Source organism: Oncorhynchus nerka, linkage group LG24, assembly GCF_034236695.1.
Source record: "Oncorhynchus nerka isolate Pitt River linkage group LG24, Oner_Uvic_2.0, whole genome shotgun sequence".
NCBI lineage: Eukaryota > Metazoa > Chordata > Actinopteri > Salmoniformes > Salmonidae > Oncorhynchus > Oncorhynchus nerka.
In genome coordinates this window covers 51,211,952-51,229,792 of record NC_088419.1, presented here as the reverse complement: position 1 = coordinate 51,229,792, position 17,841 = coordinate 51,211,952, and the positions used below count along the sequence as shown (strand labels likewise).

At 42.1% G+C, this 17,841-nt stretch overlaps 1 protein-coding gene across 1 annotated transcript in view; it reads left to right on the top strand.

The window, feature by feature from the left end:
• The window catches only part of LOC115108718 (growth hormone-releasing hormone receptor-like), a 35,916-nt gene that overhangs the window by 8,510 nt on the left and 9,565 nt on the right, over positions 1-17,841 (top strand). Inside the window, exons 7-11 of the mRNA XM_065008499.1 lie at positions 10,945-11,077; positions 11,791-11,944; positions 12,913-12,973; positions 13,283-13,352; positions 13,955-14,046. Of these exons, the coding sequence (XP_064864571.1) occupies positions 10,945-11,077; positions 11,791-11,944; positions 12,913-12,973; positions 13,283-13,352; positions 13,955-14,046 (510 nt within the window). The remainder of the gene's footprint in view (positions 1-10,944; positions 11,078-11,790; positions 11,945-12,912; positions 12,974-13,282; positions 13,353-13,954; positions 14,047-17,841) is intronic.

Genomic DNA, 17,841 nt, shown 5'->3' with positions numbered 1-17,841 from the left:
TTATTTCTTTCATCACATTCCCAGTGGGTCAGAAGTTTAAGCTTCCCACAATAAGTTGGGTGAATTTTGGCCCATTCCTCCTGACAGAGCTGGTGTAACTGAGTCAGGTTTGTAGGCCTCCTTGCTCGCACACACTTTTTCAGTTCTGCCCACATATTTTCTATAGGATTGAGGTCAGGGCTTTGTGATGATCCCTCCAATACCTTGACTTTGTTGTCCTTAGGCCATTTTGGAAGTATGCTTGGGGTCATTGTCCATTTGGAAGACCCATTTGCGACCAAGCTTTAACTTCGTGACTGATGTCTTGAGACGTGGCTTCAATATATCCACATAATTTCCATCCTCATGATGCCATCTATTTTGTGAAGAGTGCCAGTCCCTCCTGCTGCAAAGTACCACCACAACATGATGCTGCCACCCCCGTGCTTCACGGTAGGGATGGTGTTCTTCGGCTTGCAAGCCTCCCCCTTTTTCCTCCAAACAGAACGATGGTCATTATGGCAAAACAGTTTTATTTTTATTTCATCAGACCAGAGGACATTTCTCCAAAAAGTACGATCTTCGTCACCATGTGCAGTTGTGAGCCGTAGTCTGGCTTTTTTATGTTGGTTTTGGAGCAGTGGTTTCTTCCTTGCTGAGCGGACCATTCAGGTTATGTCGATATAGGACTCATTTTACTGTGGATATAGATACTTTTGTACCGGTTTACGTCAGCATTGTCACAAGGTCCTTTGCTGTTGTTCTGCGATTGATTTGCACTTTTTGCACCAAAGTATGTTCATCTCTAGGAGACAGAACGTGTCTCCTTCCTGCGCGGTATGACGGCTGCGTGGTCCCATGGTGTTTATACTTGCACACTATTGTTTGTACAGGTGAACGTGGTACCTCCTTGCGTTTGGAAATTTCTCCCAAGGATGAACCAGACTTGTGGAGGTCTACAATTGTTTTTCTGAGGTCTTGGCTGATTTCTTTTGATTTTCCCATGATGTTAAGCAGAGGCACTGAGTTTAAAGGTAGACCTTGAAATACATCCACAAGTACACCACCAATTGACTCAAATTATGTCAATTAGCCTATCAGAAGCTTCTAAAGCCATGACATGATTTTCTGGAATTTTCCAAGCTGTTTAAAGGCACAGTCAAATAATTGATGTAAAATATATCACTAGCCACTTTAAACAATGCTACCTAATATAATGTTTACATTATACCCTACATTACTCATCTCATATGTATATGTATATACTGTACTCTATATCATCTACTGCATCTTTATGTATCACTAGCCACTTTAAACTATGCCACTTTTGTTTACATACTCTACATTACTCATCTCATATGTATATACTGTACTCGATACCATATACTGCATCTTGCCTATGCCGTTCTGTACCATCACTCATTCATATATCTTTATGTACATATTCTTTATCCATTTACACTTGTGTGTATAAGGTAGTAGTTTTGAAATTGTTAGGTTAGATTACTTGTTGGTTATTACTGCATTGTCGGAACTAGAAGCACAAGTATTTCGCTACACTCGCATTAACATCTGCTAACCATGTGTATGTGACAAATAAATTTGATTTGGTGTATGTAAACTTCTGACCCACTGGAATTGTGATACAGTGAATTAATCTGTCTGTAAACAATTGTTGGAAAAATGACTTGTGTCATGCAGAAAGTAGATGTCCTAACTGACTTGCCAAAACTATAGTTAGTTAACAAGAAATTTGTGGAAACAAGTTTTACTGGTTGAACAACGAGTTTTAATGACTCCAACCTAAGTGTATGTAAACTTCCGACTTCAACTGTATATTAGTCAAATGAAAGATTTCTCAATATAACTTGAACTAACAGAAGTAGAGATGTGATCAGATCCTTATAAAGAGGTAACCAACATTTCTTCTCAGACTAAGAAAACCTATAGTTTGCCGTTCTGCAGCTCTGTGCTGTATTCTGTCCATTTTACCATAGGGGTGAAGCCTAGGACCCCTGTCACTAATGAGGGACAATGGCACTCCATTTCTCCCCGCTACACCTATGTTGGTTTCAGACGATCCTGTTGAGAGAATGTCTAGCACGCTTTCCTCCCTCATCTTCTCTCCCTCCTCTCATCTCTCCTCCTCTCATCTCTCCTCCTCTCCTCCCTCCTCTCCCTCCAGACATTTTTTTGCAGTCTAATCTAATCAAACATGTGGGCACTCTGAAAGGACAAATCCATAGATTGTGATTTGCTGTCTCTCTCGCTCTGGCTCTCTCTCTCTCTGCCTCGTACCAAATGAAAGGGAGTCTCTTTAATTAATGAAGGTAAAAGAGAGTGGTGTTTTGTATCGTACAGTTATGACTAGGGTTGCAAAGTTGCCGGAATCTGCAGTCATTTTGGTAATTAACAAAAAAATCGATGGCAATCTATAGTAACTTGTTGGTAATTTATACTTGAATAACTTTGAAAATGTATTCATATATAGTATGTATTTTTTATTTCTGGGTCCATATTGTCCATATTGTTTAAATAATATTAAAGAGGATATTTCATACTGAAACCATCATATTAAACACCAATGGTATTCACTAAATGTATGGTTTATATTTAGGATAATGTTTTACAGCTGTGTCATTCAATATTGTATTTATTTTAAATATCGCCCTATTTTGAAGAACAAACTAATCACGCCTGACAAAGCCAATGAACACTGTGCCTCACCGGAATCCCTGTTTTACACAGGTGATTAACCCGAGATACGGATTAATTCCTTCAATTCAGTACCTCTTCACCGAGACCAGAACTGGCGGCACAGGCCGAACAGGTGTTGTACCTTGTTTCGGCCCTGCAGGGAACAGTAGTTAGTCATAACTTCGTTCCCTTTCAGCTCTGTACAACACCGCAATGGGTACATGACATCACGCCGCAAGACGACCCCAGCAGACACCAACCAAAATGGCCCATGGCAGACCACCCAGAGTTGCAACTGGACAGGAAAACCTGCAGTATTGTTTAATATGCTGCCCCAGCCATAAACACACTGTGGGCAGCAGGCTGCACTGGGGGTAGTGACATCCAAGCGATAAAACCTCATAAAAATGTGTGGTGATGCCCAACTCCCCACAAATATCTCTGCCCAAGATGCCAACAGACCCCTGGTGGAGTGGGCGCCTACTAGTGGTGAGCGGGTCAAGCTGTTTGTTCAGCCCGCAATTGCTAATAAGCAATCCACGACCGTCTGACGATATGTGATAAAATTCAAATCTGAGGCCATTTATGCTTGATCTGGCAATGTGGTCCGGAGGCTCAGTATGGAAGGTGTAACTCACTTTCGAAGCCTCCGGAGACTTGTGACAGGCCAAATCGAGCTCTGTACCTCATCGCCTTAAACCACCCACATTTTGTAACAATGCGGAGGGCTCTGTGTAGCTCCGCATTGACATGATTGGTTGACGGTAGTTGGGGGCAGGAGGTCCTGAAACCTACTTACTTGACTTCTTCCTTCACAACAGTTCTGCTCTGTTCAGAGAAGCGCAAGAAGTATGAATGTTCTTCCTTCTGCAGAGGCCGCAACACATTAAATGCTGTATGGATTGACCATGCAGGCTAATAAATGATTTTTTTGACAGGGGGTGCAGGAGATATTTTGTGGGATTTAGATATGTTTCTGCTTATAAATTCAGACATTTTGGTAGGCTATTTGTTAGTCAACTCATCTATAATTAGATACATGCAGCTTCACTTCTGTCATATGTTTTCCTAGAAGACTAAATTAACCCTTGCTCACCAGAATACCATACATTGATGCTTTAATCTAGTTGACATTGGTAATGTTTTCTCTGTCATCTCTGCTTCTTTCATGGCGCAAAGACATTTAGGGACCGGGAAGATAACTCCCCCCCCCCCCCCCTTCCCCCAAACACTTGTGAAATATTTTTCTGTGAAAACGACCCAACATGTTTCTGATAAGATTTCAGTTCGGCTTTGATGCATATTTTGTGGGGTTGAAATACTAACAAGCTTTTTTAGGTTGCTGAGATGTGTCTAACTGAGCATTAGCATTCTCTAAAGCAGGTCCGGAGTAATGCAGGGGCTTACCGGGGCAATGCAGAGGCTTACCGGGGCAATGCAGAGGCTTACCGGGGCTGAAGCCCATTGTATGTATTTTATATGTCATGTGGTGGGAAAAGTACCCAATTTTCATACTTTAGTAAAAGTAAAGATACCTTCATAGAATGTAATCTGCGTAATCCCCCCAAAAAATAATTTATCGTAATGTTGAATACTCAAATAAATGTTCAAAATCACCTTTCTGGTCAAAATAGTTATATATTGCTGAGGTGTAGTCACTTTTGAGGACATAAGCTCAAGTACACAGTACAAATATGCTAAAAAATATATATATATATTTTTTTGATGTATTGTGCTATGATGTAACGATTGCAGGCATGTGCTTCGTCAGTGGCTGTGATGTAGGGTTCAGCCAGGAGTTGATGGACAGTCGGAAGAGCAAATGAAATGTTTGGAGGGACATCCCAGCTTCAAGTGGTTTCAGATTTCACATCCTACAGGCTCAGAAAAAAAGGCCATGCAAAAACCTGATATCTCTAGCTTAAACTAACGGATTTTGATAGGAATTTATTTTATTATGTTACTTAGATTCATGCACGGGTGCATCAAAAGACTCTTAAAGGCCATGTTTCACCTTAACCTCTTGCTTCTACTTGGGACGCTTGCGTCCCAACTAGAGCTCTGGAAATGCAAATGCGCTACGCTAAATGCTAATAGTATTAGTTAAAACTCAAAAGTTCATTAAAATACACATGCAGGGTATCAACTTAAAGCTACACTCGTTGTGAATCCAGGCAACAAGTCAGATTTTTAAAATGCTTTTCGGCGACAGCATGAGAAGCTATTATCTGATAGCATGCACCAATACACTACAACACAAAAGCACAGCAGGGGACGTAAACAAAATAATTAGCATTTCGGCGTTACACAAACCGCACAATAAAATAGAAAACAGTCATTACCTTTCACCATCTTCTTTGTTGGCACTCCTAGATGTCCCATAAACACTATTGGGTCTTTATTTCGATTAAATCGGGCCATATAAAGCCAAGATATCGTTATATGTAGACTGTGTGATAAACGAAAAAAACAGCGATTTCACAACGTAACGTCATTTTTTAAAATTCAAAAAGTAGACGATAAACTTTCACAAAACACTTCGAAATACGTTTGTAATGCTACTTTAGGTATTAGTAAACGTTAATAAGCGATAAAAATCATCCGTAGGCTGATGTAAAAATCATTAGCTGTCGTCTTGGAAAAAATTTCACGAGAGAGCTCTTCCAGAATGATCTGGGCGGAGACCGGAGGTAAGTGGTGCCCCTGTTTCGGTTCAACCAAGAATCAAAGATGATTCAATTCACAAGACTCTAGACAACATGGGGATGCTGTGGGAGTTGAATGCTCGGTCTTATCTAATTCGGCTCACTGTTAACAATTGCTGGAAGTGGCGCAAGGATATTTATTTCCATTTTCTGTGATCAGGTTTTCCTGCGCTTTCCGATGTAACGCACGTTATGTTATAGCCACAGTCGTGATTTAACCAGTTTTAAAAACGTCCGAGGGTTTCCTATCCACACATTCTAACCATATGAACGTACTATATTCCTGGCATGAGTAGCAGGGCGCTGAAATGTTGCGCGATTTTTAACAAAATGTTCAAAAAAGTAGAGGGTAGGAGCAACAGGTTAAACCCCCCCAAACAATAATGAGTAGTGCGTACAGTGGCTTGCGAAAGTATTCACCCCCCTTGGCATTTTTCATATTTTGTTGCCTTACAACCTGGAATTAAATGTGACATTTTTGAGGGTTTGTAACATTTGATTTACACAACATGCCTACCACTTTGAAGAGGCAAAATATTTTTTCTTGTGAAAAAAAAACAAGAAATAAGTAAAAGAAAAAGAAAAACTTGAGTGTGCATAACTATTCACCCCCCAAGTCAATACTTTGTAGAGCCACCGTTTGCAGAAATTACAGCTGCAAGTCTCTTGGGGTATGTCTCAATAAGCTTGGCACATCTGGGATATTTGCCCATTCTTCAAGAAAAAACTGCTCCAGCTCCATCAAGTTGGATGGGTTCCACTGGTGTACAGTAATCTTTAAGTTATACCACAGATTCACAATTGGATTGAGGTCTGGGCTTTGACTAAGCCATAACAGCCATCATTACTTCAATTCTGACCAGTTTCCCAGTCCCTGCCGATGGAAAAACATCCCCACAGCATGATGCTGCCACCACCATGCTTCACTGTGATGATAGTGTTCTCGGGGTGATGAGCGGTGTTGGGTTTGCGCCAGACATAGCGTTTTCCTTGATGGCCAAAAAGCTAAATTTTAGTCTCATTTGACCAGAGTACCTTCTTCCACATGTTTGGGGAGTCTCCCATATGCCTTTTGGCAAACACCAAACGTGTTTGCTTATTTTTTTATTTTAACTGTGGAGTGTACGGCTTAAAGTGGTCCTATGGACAGATACTCCAATCTCCGCTGTGGAGCTTTGCAGCTCCTTCAGGGTTATCTTTGATGCCTCTCTGATTAATGCCCTCCTTGCCTGGTCCGTGAGTTTTGGTGGGCGGCCCTCTCTTGGCAGGTTTATTTTAGTGCCATATTCTTTCCATTTTTTAGTAGTGGATTTAATGGTGCTCTGTGGGATTATATTTTTTATAACCCAACCCTGATCCGTACTTTTCCACAACTTTGTCCCTGACCTGTTTGGAGAGCTAATTGGTCTTCATGGTGCCGCTTGCTTGGTGGTGCCCCTTGCTTAGTGGTGTTGCAGACTTTACTTCACCAATTTGGACTATTTTGTATATGTCCATTACATGAAATCCCCCCCCCCCAAAAAAAATGTTCAATTACAGGTTGTAATGCAACAAAATAGGAAAAACACCTAGAGGGATGAATACTTTTGCAAGGCACTGTATATGTATGAATCTGTTATGTCACTTTTTTGTTCTTCAATCTGACAGTAAATTGGTGATATAATCGATTTATATACTTCTGGGCTGCATGCGCCCCATATAAATATGAAATAGAACATTGTCCAGGCTTGACGTAGATTCAGGTGAATACATTTGGAATGCTGAGCCACTGGCTGCACAAGGTGGTGCGAGTGGGTTTCTTTTGACAATGAAGCACCCTACTACAGCCATATAGTTTGGAACCGAGAAGACCTATAGACGGGAGTAGGCAAGAAGGAGTCGGCCGATGGTGGCTAAAGTAATGTCTAGTTGGTCAGAAAAGTATGGTAAGTTACCGAGTGAGTGTCTTTGATAACTGCCTAGTTGGTTAGCTAGCTAGCTGCGTTTTACACTTAGTTCATTATCTAGCTAGCTAACTACAGTACCAGTCAAAGGTTTAGACACACCTACTCATTCCAGGGTTTTTCATTATTTTTACTGTTTTATATATTGTAGAATAATAGTGAAGACATTAAAACTATGAAATAACACATATGGAATCATGAAGTAACCAAAAAAGTGTTAAACAAATGAAAATATATTTTATATTTCCAAGTAGCCAACTTTTGCCTTGATGACAACTTTGTTTGAAAATCGAGACCAGATTGATCTCAGTTTGTCAGTGTCAGAGTAGCCACTCATTTTGGTCATTTGTGTATTACTAAAAAAGATTCATCGTATGTCTTCTATCATGTCACTGATGTAGAATTGCATGAAATGTGTTTTTAAAAAGAAAAAAAAAATCTAATCCTGCTAACAAATGTTCCCCGTATGTGGAAATCCTAAAAACACCTCTGCTTAAGTGTTGCCTATACCACATCGCAAATTATAAAGAGGCTTTTTCTTCAACAGTAAATTTACTATGCATTGCATTGCATCTGGGTACACAGATTTGTTTACAGAAAATGATGGTGTGCCGGGAAGTGAGGTTTGGTAATTCCTGTCTTTTGCTGTCATATGCCAGAGCCAGATTAGCAAAACAGACAAGAAGTTGGTCACTCCTGGTCCACTCAATGTACATACATAATGCTTGTACCAGACAGACTGAACATGGGAAACCATCTCCATCGACTCTGCTTCCACCAGCCAATTGTCCAGGTAGTCCAATATCCTGAGCCCCAGACACTGCATAGGTGCCACACCCGCCTCCACAACTTGCGTGGCGAGACGGAAAGCCTGAAAGTGAGGACCAGAAACCATAGGCTGCAGCCTTGAATCAGAACCTCAGGAACTTTCTGTGATGGAAATATAGTGCAACATGAAAGTACGTGTCCTTCAGGTTGACGGGTGGTGAACCAATCGCCCGGGCGCACTGACTGTAACATCCGAATGTTCGTGAGCATTCTGAATTTGTAGACCCTGTGGTGCTTGTTTAGGGCATGCAGGTCCAAAATGGGATGCAAAGTCCTACCCTTTTTGGGAACCAGAGAATACCGGTTGTACCAGCGGTCTTGGGCATCTGACATAGAAACCACTTGGATTACCTGCTTCTGGAGAAGGGAAGAAATCTCCTCTCTCAAAACGGGCGCTGAGGCCTGAACAGTCGAAGTAATGACGTCGTAAAATCGTGAGGGACGCACAACAAACTGTAGCCTATACCCCGACGTCACGTTTCGCATCATCCAGGGTGACACTGCTCATGCACGCCATTGGTCGACACAGACAGCAAGTCTCCTGTAAGTCTCCATCTGAAGGGGCGGACTGGGAGAATTTGGTCATTTTCCATGCCTTTTTAAAATTTCCACCACTCTCAACAACCAAGTGTCTGACGGGACTTTTTTATTAAGCTCACATGTGGAGGAGACGACACTCTTGACACCCGTGAACACCGTGGAACTTGGGGTAGAAACGGTGTGTTTAAGTACTGACATTTGCCTGAAGCCAGGTTCACTCTGGGTTTGGGGACTTCGGCTACCAGTTACATACCCCGGTTGGCCCTGCCACTTGGGGGTACTTTTGTCAAGCAAACATCTGGAGAGCGGACCATGCCACCTCCATTCTCATCGCGCTAGGTGCATGGGGGGCTGCTGCCTTCCCCGCTCCGTAGAGGGACCAGCTTTCACGTCATCCTTGGGAGCAAAATGGTGCCTGTGCCTAGCAGACTGCCACTGCTCTTGTGGAACAGGACAAGCAGGAACAGTCTTGGGTATGCACCAGGAAGCCAGCGCAGCCCGCTTACCCGCCTGTACTCTGTCTGCAGACCCTCTAGAAGACAATGTCACCGCCGCAGCAAAGGTTCTCCGACCCCCTGCTTCTTTTTCTCCTCAAAACGAGACTGCATACAGTATACTCCAGGGTTGAGCCGAACAACACCGTAGGAGAAATCGTCTCTCTCAGGTCAGCCAACTACTCAGTCTGGTAAACCTGCAGCATTATGACCTCGTTCAGGGACCGCGCCTCCAACCCGCTAAGCTCATGGACAAAGTCTGGAAAAAGAGGCAAGCGGTGCTTGACTGCAGCTAACGCCGGTGCCAGGTATTTCCCACCAAACCTGACACCTTCACTGACACTCGCGAAGCTGCTCTGCGACATAGATCAATGAGCAGCGCGCTACAAACAAGATATTCACCTGCTACATCCGTTAAGTTGTTGTAAAGCCTGATAAAACGTGTGTTCCAATGTTTGTTTGTTTTTAAGAAATGCGTGAATGGTTCTGCTCAACTCGAGGTGCAGAGCGGATGAATTGAAGGAATGAGGGTTTATCACCTGTTGAAGGCGGGGCTTCCGGTGAGACACAGTGTTCATTGGCCTTGTCAGATGTGATTCTAACGTTCTTCAGTAAAGGGCGCTAGCTCGCGAGTTGTGTTGGACAGAGTGATAGGGAACTGACTGGGCTCAAACATTGGGGATGGCGATATATAGAGCCCATGACATTTGGATTGTATGAGTTGAAAATTTAAATAATCAGAGGGGCAGATGCTCTAAGCCTTTGCTAATGCTAAGTGGTATAACTGTATAGTCTCAACAATGCACACCTGCTACTGCTAAGCACAGTCTTGTTTGCTCTCTCGCTCCCGCCCACCGGTAATTATTTTATTTATTTTATTGAACCTTTTAACTGATTTACTTTGTCTACATATCCATAGCGAATTTATGACACAACAATAAGCAATTCATTAACGTGTTAAACGTTAATGACATATCCATAGCATATCTATGGCACGTTCGGGTCACGCTATGCAATAACTCATATTTATCGTACCATCTTAACTAGCCCCATTTCCCCCATGCACCATTGACCTCAGTGAGAAGACGGTAAGTGTGGGCTTTTACTGGTCTGTGGGGGAAATGGGGCTAGTACAGGCTATATATCAGCATAATTTGCTAAACTTGGTTTGGCCTTTTGGCTTATTCACTAACCCTGGAAACCTAAATATGAGCTCTTGCCGAGCATGACAAGAATGTGCTATAGATGCTATGCTATGGCTATATTTAAATAACCTTTAACAATGCAGGTGGGACCTGTGATAAAACCGTCATGAAGTTCTTATAGCTGTGTAATGAATGCATCTCGCTCTCTCTCATCCCCAACTCTTGTTTCTGCATCTGAATCCTCCCTGTTCTTGTGCAACTTTTTTAGTGGGCCTCATTTTAATAATGTCTTTCAAGTGTCAGTTGAGATGTGGTTTTATTTTATGTTGATTGCTTGTGCAGCTTCAATCTCACTTCCTGTTGGCAATTGTTTGATCTTGATCATTTTGTTGTTTTTTCCCCCCTCATGCTCTTGACCGTATTTCATGTGTGTGGTCCTTTGTCCTCACTGTGTTTTGTGTGTCTGGTCCTTGACCTTGACTGTGTTTTGTGTGTTTGGTCCTTGGTCATGACCATGATTTGTGTATGTGGTCCCTTGTCCAGTACTCCTGACTGTGTTTTTTTGGTTGCCCTGCGGTCCCCATACCTGACTGTGTTTTGTGGTCCTTTCCAGGAGGCTTCGCTGTGCCAGGAACTATATTCACATCCAGCTGTTTGTCACCTTCATGCTGAAGGCGATGGCTGTGTTCAACAAGGACGCCAAGCTGTTCGCCAGCGAGGACACGGACCACTGCACCCTCTCCACCGTAAGTCAACCACTGCACCCTCTCCACCGTAAGTCAACCACTGCACCCTCTCCACCGTATGTCAACCACTGCACCCTCTCCACCGTAAGTCAACCACTGCACCCTCTCCACCGTAAGTCAACCACTGCACCCTCTCCAACGTAAGTCAACCACTGCACCCTCTCCACCGTAAGTCAACCACTGCACCCTCTCCACTGTTCAGAACACAGAGCATGCATTGAGAGGGAAATGGAAGAGGTCCCGTTTGCTAGCTATTCAACACACTATGCTCTCGTTCTGGCACTCTTATTTCCCCCTGTTTGTCTGTCTTCGCACTACTCTCACATCTCTTTCTCACTCTTCCCTTCTTCCTTCCCACCCTTCTCTCTCTCTCTTTCCCCTCTTCCTTCACTCTCTCTCTTTCTCTCTTTCTCTCTCTTTCTCTCTCTCTTTCTCTCTCTCTCTCTCTCTTCTCTCTCTTTCTCTCTCTCTCTTTCTCTCTCTCTTTCTCTCTCTCTCTTTCTCTCTCTCTCTCTCTCTCTCTTCCCATCTTCCTTCCCACCCTTCACTTTCTCTGTCTTTCTCTCTCTCTCTCTCTCTCTTCCCATCTTCCCACTCACTTTCTCTTCTCTCTCTCTTCCTTCACTTTCTCTGTCTCTCTCTCTCTCTCTCTCTCTCTCTCTCTCTCTCTCTCTCTCTCTCTCTCTCTCTCTCTCTCATATTGTCCCTCCCAGGCAGCTTGTAAAGCCTCAGTGGTGTTCTGTCACTACTGTGTCATGGCTAACTTCTTCTGGCTCCTGGTGGAGGCCCTCTACCTTAACACCCTGCTCCTCTCCTCCTTCCACCACAGCCGCCGCTGCCTCTGGGGCTTTGGCCTGTTGGGCTGGGGTGAGCACCTCATACATTATCCTTGTCTGTCTGTGTCTGTATTTGTCTTTCTGTGTCTGTCTGTGTCTGTAGTAAGTCCTTTGGTGGGGAGTACAGAGCCATTTGTTTTTGCTCCTCTGGTTCATGTGTGTCACTATTCAAATCCTGTTTGGTATTGATTCCACTCCACGTTTTAAAATGAATTCAAATGAACACAAGGTCAAACAACTGTGTGCAAAACATTGCCTGTTCATAAATGGCACAAATAACTCTCTGTAGATAGAGAGGAGTAAACTTGAATAATGCAACAAATTAAGTTAAACTTAGTAGCCCACTGCAATTCCCACTTGTATTTAGTTTTTTAAATAATTATTTTATCCCTTATGTGACTTTAAGGATTTCATGCGGTCTAGTTTTGAATGCATGTTAGTTATTAGTACTAATTGTCTGAGAGGAATTGGGAAGGTGCAAAAATCATCCTTTTTTAGTTGTTCGATTTAGCTGAGGGGTGTCATATGAATCAAGAAATTGTGACTTACAAATGATTTGTCTTGCCTCCATATCCCCCAATCTGATCATGATGCACATTTTATTGAGATATTAACATCAGGTGTTCTTCCACTCAGTCAAGCATTTCATTAAACACATTACTTTTCCTATTTCAAATCTTGCTCCTTAGACATTCAGGTGTATTGAGAATGCACAGGGAGTAGGCTATCAAGGAGATCTGGTATAAACCTGTGCAGCTACTGAAATTAGTACTTAGTTCTGAATTCTTCATAATTACTCAGTAATTGCGACATCTCCGCATATAATTGTTGCATCCTGCCTACTACGCCAAAATGTGCATCTCATTATATAATTGCTGTTTAAGTCTCTCATGTTCAGCCGAGCAGCATAAGGCTTTAAACTAACAAATGTTCCTCTTTCCATCTACACTCACTTTTCCTTTTCAAGTTTATTTTCTTGATTTTTTTGGTCATTTTCAGGTGTACCCATCGTCTTCATCGTCATATGGATTGGGTCCAGGGTGTATTTTGAGGATACTGAGTGAGTAATTACTCTGTAAATGTACTCTCCCAGTCCTCTATATTTGATAAGCCTTATCGGGTATTATCTTTAATTGAGGCCATTTCCTTTTCTATAGGAAATGGTTTGTGATTTGAAACTCACTATTCTCAAAAGGGTTGTACAGTTTTTACATGCAAGTATATTATGCACTGAGAAAGGCTCTTGTTGCGCTTACTCCCACCAGAGACTGAAATAGCAGAAGGGCTTTTATTTACTTTACGGTACTGTACTGTCTGTATCTCTGTTATTGAATTTGGTCTGACCGATCGTTACCCTCTCCTCCTACAGATGCTGGGACATCAACGAGGACTCTCCCTATTGGTGGATCATCAAAGGGCCAATCGTGTTTTCTATTGGGGTGACTAGGCTCTATGGGAGTATCAGTCATACACAATGTGTGATTGTCTTAAAGGGACATACCGATTATCTGTTACTAATGTCACAGCGCACTTGTGGTTGTTACTGTATGTGCCTACTTTAAAATAACGTTGTTTTTTTAAAAGGGAACGGTTTTAAGCTTTGATGCCCTATTCTGATATGTCTCCATTGATCTCCGTTGATTCTGGGAGGGATACCATTCGGGCTCTTAACTGTTTGGTTGTGTTTAATTCATTCAGGTGTTTTAGTGTTGTATAAAGATTAAATTTGTTGTTGGGCTTGAACAACCAATAGTCAACACAGCAGATGGTCCCATCCTATTGAGGCCTGTGTCCTATGCTTCACTGTTGCCATAATGTCAATGCAACCCAGAAATGGATGAATATTGTTTGTTTAGATTTACTTTATTGAATCCTCCTGGGAATATTTGTATTCGGTCTCCCCTATTTTCCAGATTTGTACTGGTGTTGTGTTACTGTAAAGTACTTTATGACGACTGTTGATTAAAAAAAAGGGGGTTTATGAAATGATAGATTAAAAACAGAGCTTTTTTAGTTGTGTTAAATTGTTTTTCATCGACAGGTCAATTTCATCCTCTTCATGAACATCATCAGAATCCTGATACAGAAACTGAACCCTCGCCTGATCCAGTTCAACAACTCAGATCAGTACAGGTGAGGAGTCTTTTCATTGGATGATACAAATGAGGAGCAATGTAATTGGACAAAAAGTTTGGTATCCTAGGTCAGTGGAGAGATGGTTTTATCGGGCCCTTCTAATATGAAGTTGTCGGACAAGAAAAGACAGGGGAGGTGATTTATCTATAGATGATATCTGCTGTAGACAATGTATCATAATGTCTGTCTGCTACATAGAAATGGGAGATCTGAGTCAAGCCAACTTTCTTAGTCTCCATTTTTAGGACACAGACAAAGTCATCATAACCATTATGGGTGATTGAGTATTCTGTGTGGGTTTGCAAATCTTCAGTTATTTTGGTAATTAAGAAAACATTTGTCTCTCTATCGTAACGTTGGTCATTTATACTTGAATAACTTAGAAAAATTAATTCATATATAGTATATTTTCTTTATATATTTGTGTCCATATTGTCCATGAGTTTTTAGTTGATAAACCATATGGTTCAAGTGAAAATAGCCAAATCAATGAAAATAAAGCATCTAATCAACATTGGCATTATTTTCAATATCTCTGCAACTCATCCAACTATTGACTCTTTCACAACTGTCACCAGTTTGATGCCAAAAAACTGACAACAAATACATATTGACATAGTAAAATAAGTAAAAGTGTGTAAATAAAAAATTTCAAGGATATTTCATACTGAAACCCTCATACTAAACACCAATGGTATTCACTAAGTTGATGGTTTATATTTAGGATAATATTTTAAGGCTTTGTCATTCCATTTTTATTTGAAAATCATCTTCATCTTTATTTTACATGTGATTAATGCCCAACAAAGGGCCAGAGACAATTACAGACACCTGTGATAACCTGAAGTACCCAAAAGCGCCACTAGATATCTTGCGATAGACGACATAACAACCTTGAAAGGTACAAACATACTGGTAGTTTACCGGTATCATTGGAAACTTTGCTACCCTAATTCTGAGTACCTTATGCAATGCAGTAGTAGGTAATACAGTTTGTTGCTGGGGTCACTGAAGTCCAGTCCATTAAGACCATCACTGAAGAGAACGGTATTTTCAGTTGTGTGGCTGCTGCATGACGCCGGTTAAGTGTACTGCATTTCAGCTGTACATTAGAGAGTCTGAATCGTAATGCGAAAGCACTTTTCTTTTACACTGTTAGGCCTTCTCCAGGGCTGCTTTTAGGGAGTTCAAACACAGATGTCTATTGAAGAGAGCTCTGTTGCACATGAATGAGCGACAGTTGAAGTCGGAAGTTTACGTACTTAGGTTGGAGTCATTAAAACTCGTTTTTCAACCACTCCACAAATTTCTTGTTAACAAACTATCGTTTTGGCATGTTGGTTAGGACATCTACTTTGTGGATGACACAAGTAATTTTTCCGACAATTGTTTACAGACAGATTATTTCACTTATAATTCACTGTATCACAATTCCAGTGGGTCAGAAGTTTACACACACTAAGTTGACTGTGCCTTTAAACAGCTTGGAAAATTCCAGAAAATGATGTCATGATTTTAGAAGTTTCTGATAGGCTAATTGACATCATATGAGTCAATTGGAGGTGTACCTGTGGATGTATACAATAGTACGCATGTATAAACACCATGAGACCACACAGCCGTCATACCACTCAGGAAGGAGACGCGTTCTGTCTCCTAGAGATTAACGTACTTTGGTGCGAAAAGTGCAAATCAATCCCAGAACAACAGCAAAGGACCTTGTGAAGATGCTGGAGGAAACAGGTGCTGGAGGAAACAGGTACAAGAGTATCTAAACTCAGCAAAAAAAGAAACATCTCTTTTTCAGGACCCTGTCATTCAAAGATAATTTGTAAAAATCCAAATAACTTCACAGATCTTTCATTGTAAAGGGTTTAAACACTGTTTCCCATGCTTGTTCAATGAACCATAAACAATTAATGAACATGCACTTGTAGAACGGTCGTTAAGATCAAATCAAATCAATTTATATAGCCCTTCTTACATCAACTGATGTTACAAGGTGCTGTACAGAAACCCAGCATAAAACCCCAAACAGCAAGCAATGCAGGTGTAGAAGCACGGTGGCTAGGAAAAACTCCCTAGAAAGGCCAAAACCTAGGAAGAAACCTAGAGAGGAACCAGGCTATGAGGGGTGGCCAGGCCTCTTCTGGCTGTGCCTGGTGGAGATTATAACAGAACATGGCCAAGATGTTAACATTTTCATAAATGACCAACATGGTCAAATAATAATAATCAAAGTAGTTGTTGAGGGTGCAAAAAGTCAGCACCTCAGGAGTAAATGTCAGTTGTCTTTTCATAGCCGATCATTAAGAGTATCTCTACCTGCTGTCTGTAGAGAGTTGAAAACAGCAGGTCTGGGACAGGTAGCACGTCTGGTGAACAGGTCAGGGTTCCATAGCCGCAGGCAGAACAGTTTAAGACACGAAAGCTTACAGATTGTAGGCAATTAAGGTCACAGTTATGACAACTTAGGACACTAAAAGGCCTTTCTACTGACTCTGAAAAACACAGAAAGAAAGATGCCCAGGGTCCCTGATCATCTGCGTGAACGTGCCTTTGCATGCTGCAAGGAAGCATGAGGACTGCAGATGTGGCCAGGGCAATACATTGCAATGTCCTTTTTGTGAGACGCATAAGGCAGTGCTACAGGGAGGCAGGATGGACAGCTGATCGTCCTCGCAGTGGCAGACCACATGTAACAACACCTGCACAGGATCGGTACATCCGAACATCGCACCTGCGGGACAGGAACAGGATGGCAACAACAACTGCCCAAGTTACACCAGGAACGCACAACCCCTCAGTGCTCAGACAGTCCACAATAGGCTGAGAGAGGCTGGACTGAAGGCTTGTAGGTCTGTTGTAAGGCAGGTCCTCACCAGACATCACTGGCAACAACATCGCCTATGGGGACAAACCCACCGTCACTGGACCAGACAGGACTGGCAAAAAGTGCTCTTCACTGACAAGTTGCGGTTTTGTCTCACCAGGGGTGATGGTCGGATTCGCGTTTATCGTAGAAGGAATGAGCGTTACACCGAGGCCTGTACTCTGGAGCGGGATCGATTTGGAGGTGGAGGGTCCATCATGGTCTGGGGCGGTGCGTCCAGCATCATTGGACTGAGCTTGTTGTCATTGCGAGAAATCTCAATGCTGTGCGTTACAGGGAAGACATCCTCCTCCCTCATGTGGTACCCTTCCTGCAGACTCATCCTGACATGACCCTCCAGCATGACAATTGTGCCTTGGTGGAAGAGGAAACATCTCACAAGGGGTAACATCTCACAGCAAGAACTGGCAAATCTGGTGCAGTCCATGTGGAGGAGATGCACTGCAGTAATTAATGCAGCTGGTGGCCACACAAGATACTGACTGTTACTTTTGATTTTGACCCCCCCTTTGTTCAGGGACACATTATTCCTTTTCTGTTAGTCACATGTCTGTGGAACTTGTTCAGTTTATGTCTCAGTTGTTGAATCTTGTTATGTTCATACACATATTTACACATGTTAAGTTTGCTGAAAATAAACACAGTTGACAGTGAGAGGACGTTTATTTTTTTGCTGAGTTTATATCCACAGTAAAACGAGTCCTATATCGACATAACCTGAAAGGCTACTCAGCAAGGAAGAAGCCACTGCTCCAAATCCGCTTTAAAAAGCCAGACTACGGTTTTCAACTGATCGTATCTTTTGGAGAAATGTCCTCAGGTCTGATGAAACACAAATAGAACTGGTTGGCCATAATGACCATCGTTATGTTTGGAGGAAAAAGTGGGAGGCTTGCAAG